At 39.6% G+C, this 12352-nt stretch overlaps 1 protein-coding gene and 1 long non-coding RNA gene across 2 annotated transcripts in view; both read right to left on the reverse strand.

Annotated features, from left to right (window-relative positions):
- Nucleotides 1-3230: 3230 nt before the first annotated feature.
- On the reverse strand, nt 3231-5135 carry LOC110988758 (uncharacterized). The gene is made up of 3 exons (XR_002599506.2): nt 4948-5135; nt 3438-3473; nt 3231-3273 (listed from the first exon to the last, which is right to left on the reverse strand). It is a non-coding gene; the product is annotated as an uncharacterized LOC110988758 (long non-coding RNA).
- Nucleotides 5136-7113: 1978 nt separating this feature from the next.
- LOC110988744 (SCO-spondin-like) overlaps nt 7114-12352 on the reverse strand; it is a 43777-nt gene continuing 38538 nt past the window's right edge. The window contains 4 exon segments of the mRNA XM_087148208.1: nt 7114-7156; nt 8075-8116; nt 8280-8315; nt 9184-9235. Coding sequence (XP_087004334.1) covers nt 7114-7156; nt 8075-8116; nt 8280-8315; nt 9184-9235 — 173 coding nt within the window.

Below are 12352 nucleotides of genomic sequence, written 5' to 3' on the forward strand. Positions count from 1 at the left end.
AGTTGAAAAGTCCACTGTCACGTAGAATCAAAAATTGAGTAGAAAGTCATGAAGGCCATCGTGCCAAGTCTTTAGTAGCGTGATGCAGATGACGCACCTTTCATGCAACCCAGAAAACCAACACGCAAACTTCCAAACTTGTCGCTGTCGATTGACAAAATCTCCAGTCGAAGTTCATCGATGTCGGTTACAGGAATGGGAAGCATCGCTGTCACAGTACCTCGGCCGTTGAGGACGGATTCCACAACCTGGCACAAGCAAGAAAACACATTTCCTTTTAAATTTGGGTCTTCACTTTAAAGACTGCTTAGCTGGAACTTAATTTCGAGTGATCATACTTTTCTTGCTTCTTTTAGTGACCACATCAAAGACGAGTTGGAATTTCAGGCTGGAAATTCAAGTTTCTTCCGGAAACTTACCACAGGAGTACCCGACGAGTCCAGCAAATCACTGTATGTTTGACCTGACGGATCTGGGACCAAGGGAATGATTCGAACAAGAGGGGATTCGTCGCTATTTCCCTGCAGCTTCAAGGCATGCACTTCAACCACTGTGTTAAACTTGACGTCGAGCTTGGGGTTTTGGTCGCGGCTGTCTTCGGGATTGGACTGTAGCTCGAATGTCCAGGGTTGATCAGCGTCGATATCACTTGACTCATCGCCTTCAAGAGCTGGGATAGTGGAACGACTCGTCTCGAGTCCTTCTTCCCCGTCCATTGGCTCCATACAATATCCTTCAAAGTGAAAACAGCAGATGGGAAAACCGTCAGATTTCATTTGGCCCGTCTTTTCACAAACTGGGTTGATGTAGGTGCCTTAATTACGGTCTGCCAAACTGAATCCATTCAAGCCACGGGTATCATAATATCGAGGCATACCTGTCGTTGTCGATGTTGAGGTCTGGGTGGTTGTGGTCACCACTGTTAAAAAGAGAACAAAGACAACCAATGTTAGAATAGCCCTGTACACAGATAATTCGTGCACCCATTCTAATACAGCCAGACAATGCAGCCACACAATGGCACCCTTCAGGACAAATCAGCCAAAAGAAGGAAAAGTTTGGATTCTTGAGCAAATTTTTGAATAAAGCTCATTTGTTCACCTTTAGTTGTGGTTACTGTAGGAGTAGGGGTAGTGACTTCTGTAATAGACAAGAAGAAAGAACAATTACTGAAAGGGAAGACTAGAAAACTCCATTGTCAGGTAGTATTGAAAGTTAAGTAGAGGATCATCAACAACGTTGACAAATGACAACGCTTTTCCCCCAGTCCTCATTTGCTTGAGTAAGGTGACGCACCTTTCATGCAACCCAGGAAATCAACACGCAAACTTCCAAACTTGTCATTGCCGATTGACAAAATCTCCAGTCGAAGTTCATTGATGTCAGTCACTGGAATGGGCAGCATCGCAGTCACAGTCCTTCGGCCGTCAAGGACGGATTCCACAACCTGGCACAAGCAAAGAAAACACACTTTCTTGTATATTTGGGGTCTTCACTAAAAAGTCTGCTTCGGTAGAGCATAAACCAGAGCTATTTTGATTGCTGGTCCCTTAAGTGACCAGATGGAAGTCGAGTCGAGTGAAATTTCTGGTTGGAAATTCAAGATTCTTCCGGAAACTTACCACAGGATTACCCGACGCGTCCAGCACATCACTGTATGTTTGACCTGAGGGGTCTGGTACCAAGGGAATGATTCGAACAAGAGGGGATTCGTCGCTATTTCCCTGCAGCTTCAAGGCATGCACTTCAACCACTGTGTTAAACTTGACGTCCAGCTTGGGGTTTTGGTCGCGGCTGTCTTCGGGATTGGACTGTAGCTCCAATGTCCAGGGTTGATCAGCGTCGATATCACTTGACTCATCACCTTCAAGAGCTGGAATAGTAGAGCGACTCTTCTCTAGTCCTTCCCTGTCCATTGGCTCCATGCAGTATCCTTCAAAGTAAAAACAGCAGATGGGAAAAGCGTCAGATTTCATATGGCCTTTCTTTCGATAAATGGGAATTCTGTAGCTCCTCTAACTACAGTCGGCCAAACTAAATGCATTAAAGTGCTTGAAAGGCAAATATCAAGGCATACCTGCCGTTGTCGATGTTGAGGTCTGGGTGGTTGTTGTCACCACTGTCAAAAGATTAATAACAATAAACTTTAGAATAGGCCAAAAAACAGATAATTCGTGCACCTATTCAAACACGGCCGGACACTAGTTTCTACACAAATCAGCAAAAAGACGCAAAAGCTTTAGATTCTGGGGCAAAGGAAGTTCATTGATTTACCTCGAGTTGTTGTTACTGTAGGAGCAGTGGTAGTGACTTCTGAAATAGACAAAAATAAAACATTATTACATCAAGTCAGGAGTTGAAAAGTCCACTGTCACGTAGAATCAAAAATTGACTGGAAAGTCATGAAGGCCATCGTGTCAAGTCTTTAGTAGCGTGATGCAGATGACGCACCTTTCATGCAACCCAGAAAACCAACACGCAAACTTCCAAACTTGTCGCTGTCGATTGACAAAATCTCCAGTCGAAGTTCATCGATGTCGGTTACAGGAATGGGAAGCATCGCTGTCACAGTACCTCGGCCGTTGAGGACGGATTCCACAACCTGGCACAAGCAAGAAAACACATTTCCTTTTAAATTTGGGTCTTCACTTTAAAGACTACTTAGCTGGAACTTGATTTCGAGTGATCATACTTTTCTTGCTTCTTTTAGTGACCACATCAAAGACGAGTTGGAATTTCAGGCTGGAAGTTGAAGTTTCTTCCGGAAACTTACCACAGGATTACCCGACGAGTCCAACAAATCACTGTATGTTTGACCTGACGGGTCTGGTACCAAGGGAATGATTCGAACAAGAGGGGATTCGTCGCTATTTCCCTGCAGCTTCAAGGCATGCACTTCAACCACTGTGTTAAACTTGACGTCCAGCTTGGGGTTTTGGTCGCGGCTGTCTTCGGGATTGGACTGTAGCTCGAATGTCCAGGGTTGATCAGCGTCGATATCACTTGACTCATCACCTTGAAGAGCTGGGATAGTGGAACGACTCGTCTCTAGTCCTTCTTCCCCGTCCATTGGCTCCATACAATATCCTTCAAAAAATTATCAGCAGGTGGGAAAAGCGTCAGATTTTATATGGCCGCTTTTTCGACAAACTGGGTTTCAGAAGGTGCCTGAACTACAGCCGGCTAAACTGAATGCATTAAAGTGCTTGAAAGGCAAATATCAAGGCATACCTGCCGTTGTCGGTGTTGAGGTCTGAGTGGTTGTGGTCACCACTGTGGAAAGAGTACAAACATAACAAGTTTCAGAATAGCCCAATACACAGATAATTCAGGAAGCCATTCAAATGTAACCGGAGAGTAGCTTCTGTAGAAATGTGTCAAAAGATGGAAAAAAATTGGATTTATTGGGAAGTGATGAAGAGAGCTCATTCATTTACCTTGAGTTGTCGTTGTAGGAGTAGTGGTAGTGATTCCTGTAATAGATAAGAGCGAAGAATGTTTAGGCGTCTTTTTCAGTGAGGACTGGAAAGCTGCATGAAGGTCATGAACTCTGCTGACAACCCTTGTTATCATGTCCTTTTGTCTGCAGGAAACTTTGTTAACTGGACTGTTTAGGCCAAAAGCCAGTAGAAACTACAGGGAGGTACATCAAAACTATGACATTCACGAATTGTGTGCATTGATGATGACAATTGAAATTAACCGCAAGAATCATTTTGTGAACAAAATTTCGATCATCAGTTTATCCAGACAAGAGAAAGTTGGTCACATTGCTATTAACGAATAACATTGCGATAAACTGTGAAGCGTTACATTTCTTCTGGAATGGGGTTTTCGTAAATTTCAGAAACCCTGAATGATTTTTTCTTGTGGAATTTTACATCGATGTGTTTTGCGGAGCTTCACTTGAAAGGATCATTTATTTTCTGCCAAAATAACATAATGTCAAAACCGCTAGTTTTCGGTATCAAATTGAAGGTTGGCATGTTTTGCGATGATGTGCTGTAGAGATCACAATCTTGATTATGTGAGACTTTTGCTTTTTCTGTCCTTCCAAAGGAATTATAATAACAGTAATTCAAATGCTATGTTTACATCATTACACACTATCTTAACACACTGATTTGAAAGGCCCACAGAACGCAGGAATTAAGGTTATCATGGTTCTGCTCTTACGGCCAAAACTTATTCTGTTACATCAACAAAACGCACTGAAAAGGCTCGAAGTACTCAACGTGATGGAAATAAATAAACTCCACACTTCGTCACAACTTGACGGAGGTAAAGTTCACAACTTCAATTCAGGCTATTGAAAGAAATTACAATGAGGTAATAAACTATAACAATTGCGTGATGACTGCAGATTTGAATGCAGTGACTGTATTGCCGGATAAATTATTTCAACTTCCATTTGACAGAAAAGAAATTGTGTTACACATTATTCTTTCAATGCATCAGGAGCTTCAAACGAAGTCACTGTGAGTGGAACAAACGAGAAATTTTTATTCCATACCCACTCTATCGATTTCTGACTATTGCTCTCGGAGAAAATGAAGCTCACGTTTGGATTATGGTTTTGGGGTATGGGGATTATACATCATGTGCACGTCGTTCAATACAAAACCAGAACTTACAAGAGGACCTGGTTTGGAAGCAGAATGGGAACAAAAGGGCAAGGAATCTTGCTAGTTTAATTTAAAAAGCTGTTACAATCAAGAGTAATTTAGCAAGATATTCATTTTAATATTTGGAGGGACAGTAGATACATAGACGAGTGCACGTTGGTCGTGTTGATTTGTCATTAAAGTTTTGAGCGGGGGCCTTATTTAGTGGGAAGAGAAGGGCACGATATTGAATTGAAAGATTGATTTCATTGACGAAGACGGAAAACGTTAATTGACCACAACATAATTTTTTTCAATAGGTTTGGAAGAAATCAATACATACGAGAACGAGAAGGTTGTGTTGTTGTTACAACATCAGAGCCACTGGGAGGACCTGTTTAGTGAAGGAAGCCAACATTGAATTAAAAAGTTTATTGCGTTGATGACGCAGAATTCTAATTAACATTATTATTGATTATTATTTAAATAAATTAGATAAAAATAAACAGGATAAAGTAATTATTTACAGGGCTCAGACTAGAAAACAAATGGGGAGTTAGCAAGAATTAATAAAAGATAAGGTAAAATCAAAAATGGGTTATAAAAAGGCAATAAAGCTGCACAGGTTTTTGGAATCAATCGATATTATATAATTCGGTCTTGAGTGAGTTGATCCATCGTTTCAGAGGTAGCTCAACCACCCCAGTTCTAAGACTCTCTGGGAGTTCTTCCCTGTAACGGGGAAAGACGTTCACTGGTGAGATGTGGAGTTTTGGGTCCGAGCCCTGAGGTGTTTGAACTTGACCTTGTCAACTTTCCGACCATTGACCATAACATCACAGACAACTACTTCGCTATTAATTACAACATTAATGCATTGGTTGTTTGCTGCATGATCGGAACCTCGATGAGGATCGTCTTTGGAGCCGAAAAGACAATACATGAAACATGAAATTTAAATATCTATTATCAAGAAGATGGCCGTTAATATTGATCAAGGAGAATATTAATTTAAATAATATTTGGAAGTTGAATTGATACATACGAGTGCGCCTCTGTCTTGTTGTTGTTTTGATATCAGAGCCTGCAGGAGGACCTGATTTAGTAAAGGAATCGGTAATAATGAGAAAGGAGAAATAATCATTAACTACAATAATCCTGGATTTCTCATTTCGTATGGGAACACTTTGATTTTGATTGTTCTCAAGGCCTCAGAGCTTCAAGGATAACACATATGACACAAAAAAGGCATCGCATGTGTTACAGAATTTGAAAGTTTATCACTAAGATGATAACAGTGAAAAGTGATTAAAGGATCGAAATTCTTTGGTTCAAGGGAAAAAGATTTGCGGAAAGTTCATAACGTTACCTTTAGTTGTTTCTGGAATAGCGGTGGTAGTGACTTCTGTAATAGACAAGCAGAGAGAACAATTACTTGGAAGTCCAGACTGAAAACTCCACTGTAAGGTGGCACTTAAAATACAGTAAAAGGCCATGAGGCCCCGTCGATAACCCTTCGTCCCAAGTCCTCATTAGCTTGAGTATGACGACGCACCTTTCATGCAACCCAGGAAATCAATACGCAAACTTCCAAAGTTGTCATTGCCGATTGACAAAATCTCCAGTCGAAGTTCATTGATGTCAGTCACTGGAATGGGCAGCATCGCAGTCACAGTCCTTCGGCCGTCAAGGACGGATTCCACAACCTGGCACAAGCAAAGAAAACACACTTTCTTGTATATTTGGGGTCTTCACTAAAAAGTCTGCTTCGGATTTTGATTGCTGGTCCCTTAAGTGACCAGATGGAAGTCGAGTCGAGTGAAATTTCTGGTTGGAAATTCAAGATTCTTCCGGAAACTTACCACAGGATTACCCGACGCGTCCAGCACATCACTGTACGTTTGACCTGACGGATCTGGGACCAAGGGAATGATTCGAACAAGAGGGGATTCGTCGCTATTTCCCTGCAGCTTCAAGGCATGCACTTCAACCACTGTGTTAAACTTGACGTCCAGCTTGGGGTTTTGGTCGCGGCTGTCTTCGGGATTGGACTGTAGCTCCAATGTCCAGGGTTGATCAGCGTCGATATCACTTGACTCATCACCTTCAAGAGCTGGAATAGTAGAGCGACTCTTCTCTAGTCCTTCCCCGTCCATTGGCTCCATGCAGTATCCTTCAAAGTAAAAACAGCAGATGGGAAAAGCGTCAGATTTCATATGGCCCTTCTTTCGATAAATGGGAATTCTGTAGCTCCTTTAACCACAGTCGGCCAAACTAAATGCATTAAAGTGCTTGAAAGGCAAATATCAAGGCATACCTGCCGTTGTCGATGTTGAAGTCTGGGTGGTTGTTGTCACCACTGTCAAAAGATTAATAACAATAAACTTTAGAATAGGCCAAAAAGAGATAATTCGTGCACCTATTCAAACACGGCCGGACACTAGCTTCTAGACAAATCTGCAAAAAGACGCAAAAGCTTTAGATTCTGGGGCAAAGGAAGTTCATTGATTTACCTCGAGTTGTTGTTACTGTAGGAGCAGTGGTAGTGACTTCTGAAATAGACAAAAACAAAACACAATTACATCAAGTCAGGAGTTGAAAAGTCCACTGTCACGTAGAATCAAAAATTGAGTAGAAAGTCATGAAGGCCATCGTGCCAAGTCTTTAGTAGCGTGATGCAGATGACGCACCTTTCATGCAACCCAGAAAACCAACACGCAAACTTCCAAACTTGTCGCTGTCGATTGACAAAATCTCCAGTCGAAGTTCATCGATGTCGGTTACAGGAATGGGAAGCCTCGCAGTCACAGTACCTCGGCCGTTGAGGACGGATTCCACAACCTGGCACAAGCAAGAAAACACATTTCCTTTTAAATTTGGGTCTTCACTTTAAAGACTGCTTAGCTGGAACTTGATTTCGAGTGATCATACTTTTCTTGCTTCTTTTAGTGACCACATCAAAGACGAGTTGGAATTTCAGGCTGGAAATTCAAGTTTCTTCCGGAAACTTACCACAGGATTACCCGACGAGTCCAGCAAATCACTGTATGTTTGACCTGACGGATCTGGGACCAAGGGAATGATTCGAACAAGAGGGGATTCGTCGCTATTTCCCTGCAGCTTCAAGGCATGCACTTCAACCACTGTGTTAAACTTGACGTCCAGCTTGGGGTTTTGGTCGCGGCTGTCTTCGGGATTGGACTGTAGCTCGAATGTCCAGGGTTGATCAGCGTCGATATCACTTGACTCATCACCTTGAAGAGCTGGGATAGTGGAACGACTCTTCTCTAGTCCTTCTTCCCCGTCCATTGGCTCCATACAATATCCTTCAAAAAATTATCAGCAGATGGGAAAAGCGTCAGATTTTATATGGCCCTTTTTTCGACAAACTGGGTTTGTGAAGGTGCCTGAACTACAGCCGGCTAAACTGAATGCATTAAAGTGCTTGAAAGGCAAATATCAAGGCATACCTGCCGTTGTCGGTGTTGAGGTCTGAGTGGTTGTGGTCACCACTGTGGAAAGAGTAAAACATAACAAGTTTCAGAATAGCCCAATACACAGATAATTCAGGAAGCCATTCAAATGTAACCGGAGAGTAGCTTCTGTAGAAATGTGTCAAAAGATGGAAAAAAATTGGATTTATTGGGAAGTGATGAAGAGAGCTCATTCATTTACCTTGAGTTGTCGTTGTAGGAGTAGTGGTAGTGATTCCTGTAATAGATAAGAGCGAAGAATGTTTAGGCGTCTTTTTCAGTGAGGACTGGAAAGCTGCATGAAGGTCATGAACTCTGCTGACAACCCTTGTTATCATGTCCTTTTGTCTGCAGGAAACTTTGTTAACTGGACTGTTTAGGCCAAAAGCCAGTAGAAACTACAGGGAGGTACATCAAAACTATGACATTCACGAATTGTGTGCATTGATGATGACAATTGAAATTAACCGCAAGAATCATTTTGTGAACAAAATTTCGATCATCAGTTTATCCAGACAAGAGAAAGTTGGTCACATTGCTATTAACGAATAACATTGCGATAAACTGTGAAGCGTTACATTTCTTCTGGAATGGGGTTTTCGTAAATTTCAGAAACCCTGAATGATTTTTTCTTGTGGAATTTTACATCGATGTGTTTTGCGGAGCTTCACTTGAAAGGATCATTTATTTTCTGCCAAAATAACATAATGTCAAAACCGCTAGTTTTCGGTATCAAATTGAAGGTTGGCATGTTTTGCGATGATGTGCTGTAGAGATCACAATCTTGATTATGTGAGACTTTTGCTTTTTCTGTCCTTCCAAAGGAATTATAATAACAGTAATTCAAATGCTATGTTTACATCATTACACACTATCTTAACACACTGATTTGAAAGGCCCACAGAACGCAGGAATTAAGGTTATCATGGTTCTGCTCTTACGGCCAAAACTTATTCTGTTACATCAACAAAACGCACTGAAAAGGCTCGAAGTACTCAACGTGTTGGAAATAAATAAACTCCACACTTCGACACAAATTGACAGAGGTAAAGTTCACAACTTCAATTCAGGCTATTGACTCTCAAACACATTCATCACACAGTTACTTAAGCAACTTTTTCTTCTGAAATATTGTATTAGCTTCATCAAATTTAGAACCTGAAAGAAATTACAATGAGGTAATGAACTATAACAATTGCGTGATGACTGCAGATTTGAATGCAGTGACTGTATTGCCGTATAATAATGAGAAGGGAAAAATGATCATTAACTACAATAATCCTGGATTTCTCACTTTGTATTGGAACGCTTTGATTTTGGCTATTCTCAAGACTACAGAGCTTGAAGGGAAACACATTGAGAACAAAAGGCAATGTATGTGTTATGAAATTTGAATGTTTACTACCAAAATGAATAAAATCAAATGAAATATAAGGAAAAATTTTCGTTTCAACTTATTTTTGATTATTAAAGTCAATACATGCGAGTGCGCCTTGGTCTTGCTGTTGTATTAATATCAGAACCTGCAGGAGGACCTATTTTAGCGAAAGAGAAAAATTTCAAAAGTAAATTACTTCAATAACGACGAATGCCGAATAATTAGAATGGGAACAAAAGGGCGCAGAATCTCACTACTTTAATATTAAAAAGCTGTTGCAATCAAAAGTAATTTAGCAGGATATTCAGTTTAATATTTGGACAGACAGTAGATACACAGACGAGTGCACGTTGGTCGTGTTGATTTGTTATTGAATTGAAAGATTGGTTTCACTGACGAAGACAGAAATGCTAATTGACCACAACAGAAATATTTTCAATAGGTTTGAAGAAATCAATACATACGAGAACGAGTTGGTTGTGTTGTTGTTACAACATCAGAGCCACTGGGAGGACCTGTTTAGTGAAGGAAGCCAACATTGAATTAAAAAGTTTATTGCGTTGATGACGCAGAATAATAATTAAAAGGAATAAATTAGTTGTTTGTTGCATTAACAGAACCTCTAGGAGGATCTACTTTAGAGAAGAAAAGGCAATACATGAAACATGAAATTTAAGTGTCTACTATGAAGACGATAGCCATGAAGATTAATCAAGGAGAATATTAATTTAAATAACATTTGGAAATTAAATTGATACATACGAGTGCGCCTCTGTCTTGTAGTTGTTTTGATATCAGAACCTGCAGGAGGACCTATTTTAGCGAAAGAGAAAAATTGTATTAATTAAATTAAATTGATACATACGAGTGCGCCTCTGTCTTGTAGTTGTATTAATATCAGAACCTGCAGGAGGACCTATTTTAGCGAAAGAGAAAAATTTCAAAAGTAAATTACTTCAATAACGACGAATGCCGAATAATTAGAATGGGAACAAAAGGGCGCAGAATCTCACTACTTTAATATTAAAAAGCTGTTGCAATCAAAAGTAATTTAGCAGGATATTCAGTTTAATATTTGGACAGACAGTAGATACACAGACGAGTGCACGTTGGTCGTGTTGATTTGTTATTGAATTGAAAGATTGGTTTCACTGACGAAGACAGAAATGCTAATTGACCACAACAGAAATATTTTCAATAGGTTTGAAGAAATCAATACATACGAGAACGAGTTGGTTGTGTTGTTGTTACAACATCAGAGCCACTGGGAGGACCTGTTTAGTGAAGGAAGCCAACATTGGATTAAAAAGTTTATTGCGTTGATGACGCAGAATAATAATTAAAAGGAATAAATTAGTTGTTTGTTGCATTAACAGAACCTCTAGGAGGATCTACTTTAGAGAAGAAAAGGCAATACATGAAACATGAAATTTAAGTGTCTACTATGAAGACGATAGCCAAGAAGATTAATCAAGGAGAATATTAATTTAAATAACATTTGGAAATTAAATTGATACATACGAGTGCGCCTCTGTCTTGTAGTTGTTTTGATATCAGAACCTGCAGGAGGACCTATTTTAGCGAAAGAGAAAAATTGTATTAATTAAATTAAATTGATACATACGAGTGCGCCTCTGTCTTGTAGTTGTATTAATATCAGAACCTGCAGGAGGACCTATTTTAGCGAAAGAGAAAAATTTCAAAAGTAAATTACTTCAATAACGACGAATGCCGAATAATTAGAATGGGAACAAAAGGGCGCAGAATCTCACTACTTTAATATTAAAAAGCTGTTGCAATCAAAAGTAATTTAGCAGGATATTCAGTTTAATATTTGGACAGACAGTAGATACACAGACGAGTGCACGTTGGTCGTGTTGATTTGTTATTGAATTGAAAGATTGGTTTCACTGACGAAGACAGAAATGCTAATTGACCACAACAGAAATATTTTCAATAGGTTTGAAGAAATCAATACATACGAGAACGAGTTGGTTGTGTTGTTGTTACAAGATCAGAGCCACTGGGAGGACCTGTTTAGTGAAGGAAGCCAACATTGGATTAAAAAGTTTATTGCGTTGATGACGCAGAATAATAATTAAAAGGAATAAATTAGTTGTTTGTTGCATTAACAGAACCTCTAGGAGGATCTACTTTAGAGAAGAAAAGGCAATACATGAAACATGAAATTTAAGTGTCTACTATGAAGACGATAGCCATGAAGATTAATCAAGGAGAATATTAATTTAAATAACATTTGGAAATTAAATTGATACATACGAGTGCGCCTCTGTCTTGTAGTTGTTTTGATATCAGAACCTGCAGGAGGACCTATTTTAGCGAAAGAGAAAAATTGTATTAATTAAATTAAATTGATACATACGAGTGCGCCTCTGTCTTGTAGTTGTATTAATATCAGAACCTGCAGGAGGACCTATTTTAGCGAAAGAGAAAAATTTCAAAAGTAAATTACTTCAATAACGACGAATGCCGAATAATTAGAATGGGAACAAAAGGGCGCAGAATCTCACTACTTTAATATTAAAAAGCTGTTGCAATCAAAAGTAATTTAGCAGGATATTCAGTTTAATATTTGGACAGACAGTAGATACACAGACGAGTGCACGTTGGTCGTGTTGATTTGTTATTGAATTGAAAGATTGGTTTCACTGACGAAGACAGAAATGCTAATTGACCACAACAGAAATATTTTCAATAGGTTTGAAGAAATCAATACATACGAGAACGAGTTGGTTGTGTTGTTGTTACAAGATCAGAGCCACTGGGAGGACCTGTTTAGTGAAGGAAGCCAACATTGGATTAAAAAGTTTATTGCGTTGATGACGCAGAATAATAATTAAAAGGAATAAATTAGTTGTTTGTTGCATTAACAGAAC

The sequence above is a fragment of the Acanthaster planci genome, linkage group LG17 (assembly GCF_054643075.1).
Source record: "Acanthaster planci isolate LZ-2023a linkage group LG17, COTS_SCS, whole genome shotgun sequence".
NCBI classification, from domain to species: Eukaryota; Metazoa; Echinodermata; class Asteroidea; order Valvatida; family Acanthasteridae; genus Acanthaster; species Acanthaster planci.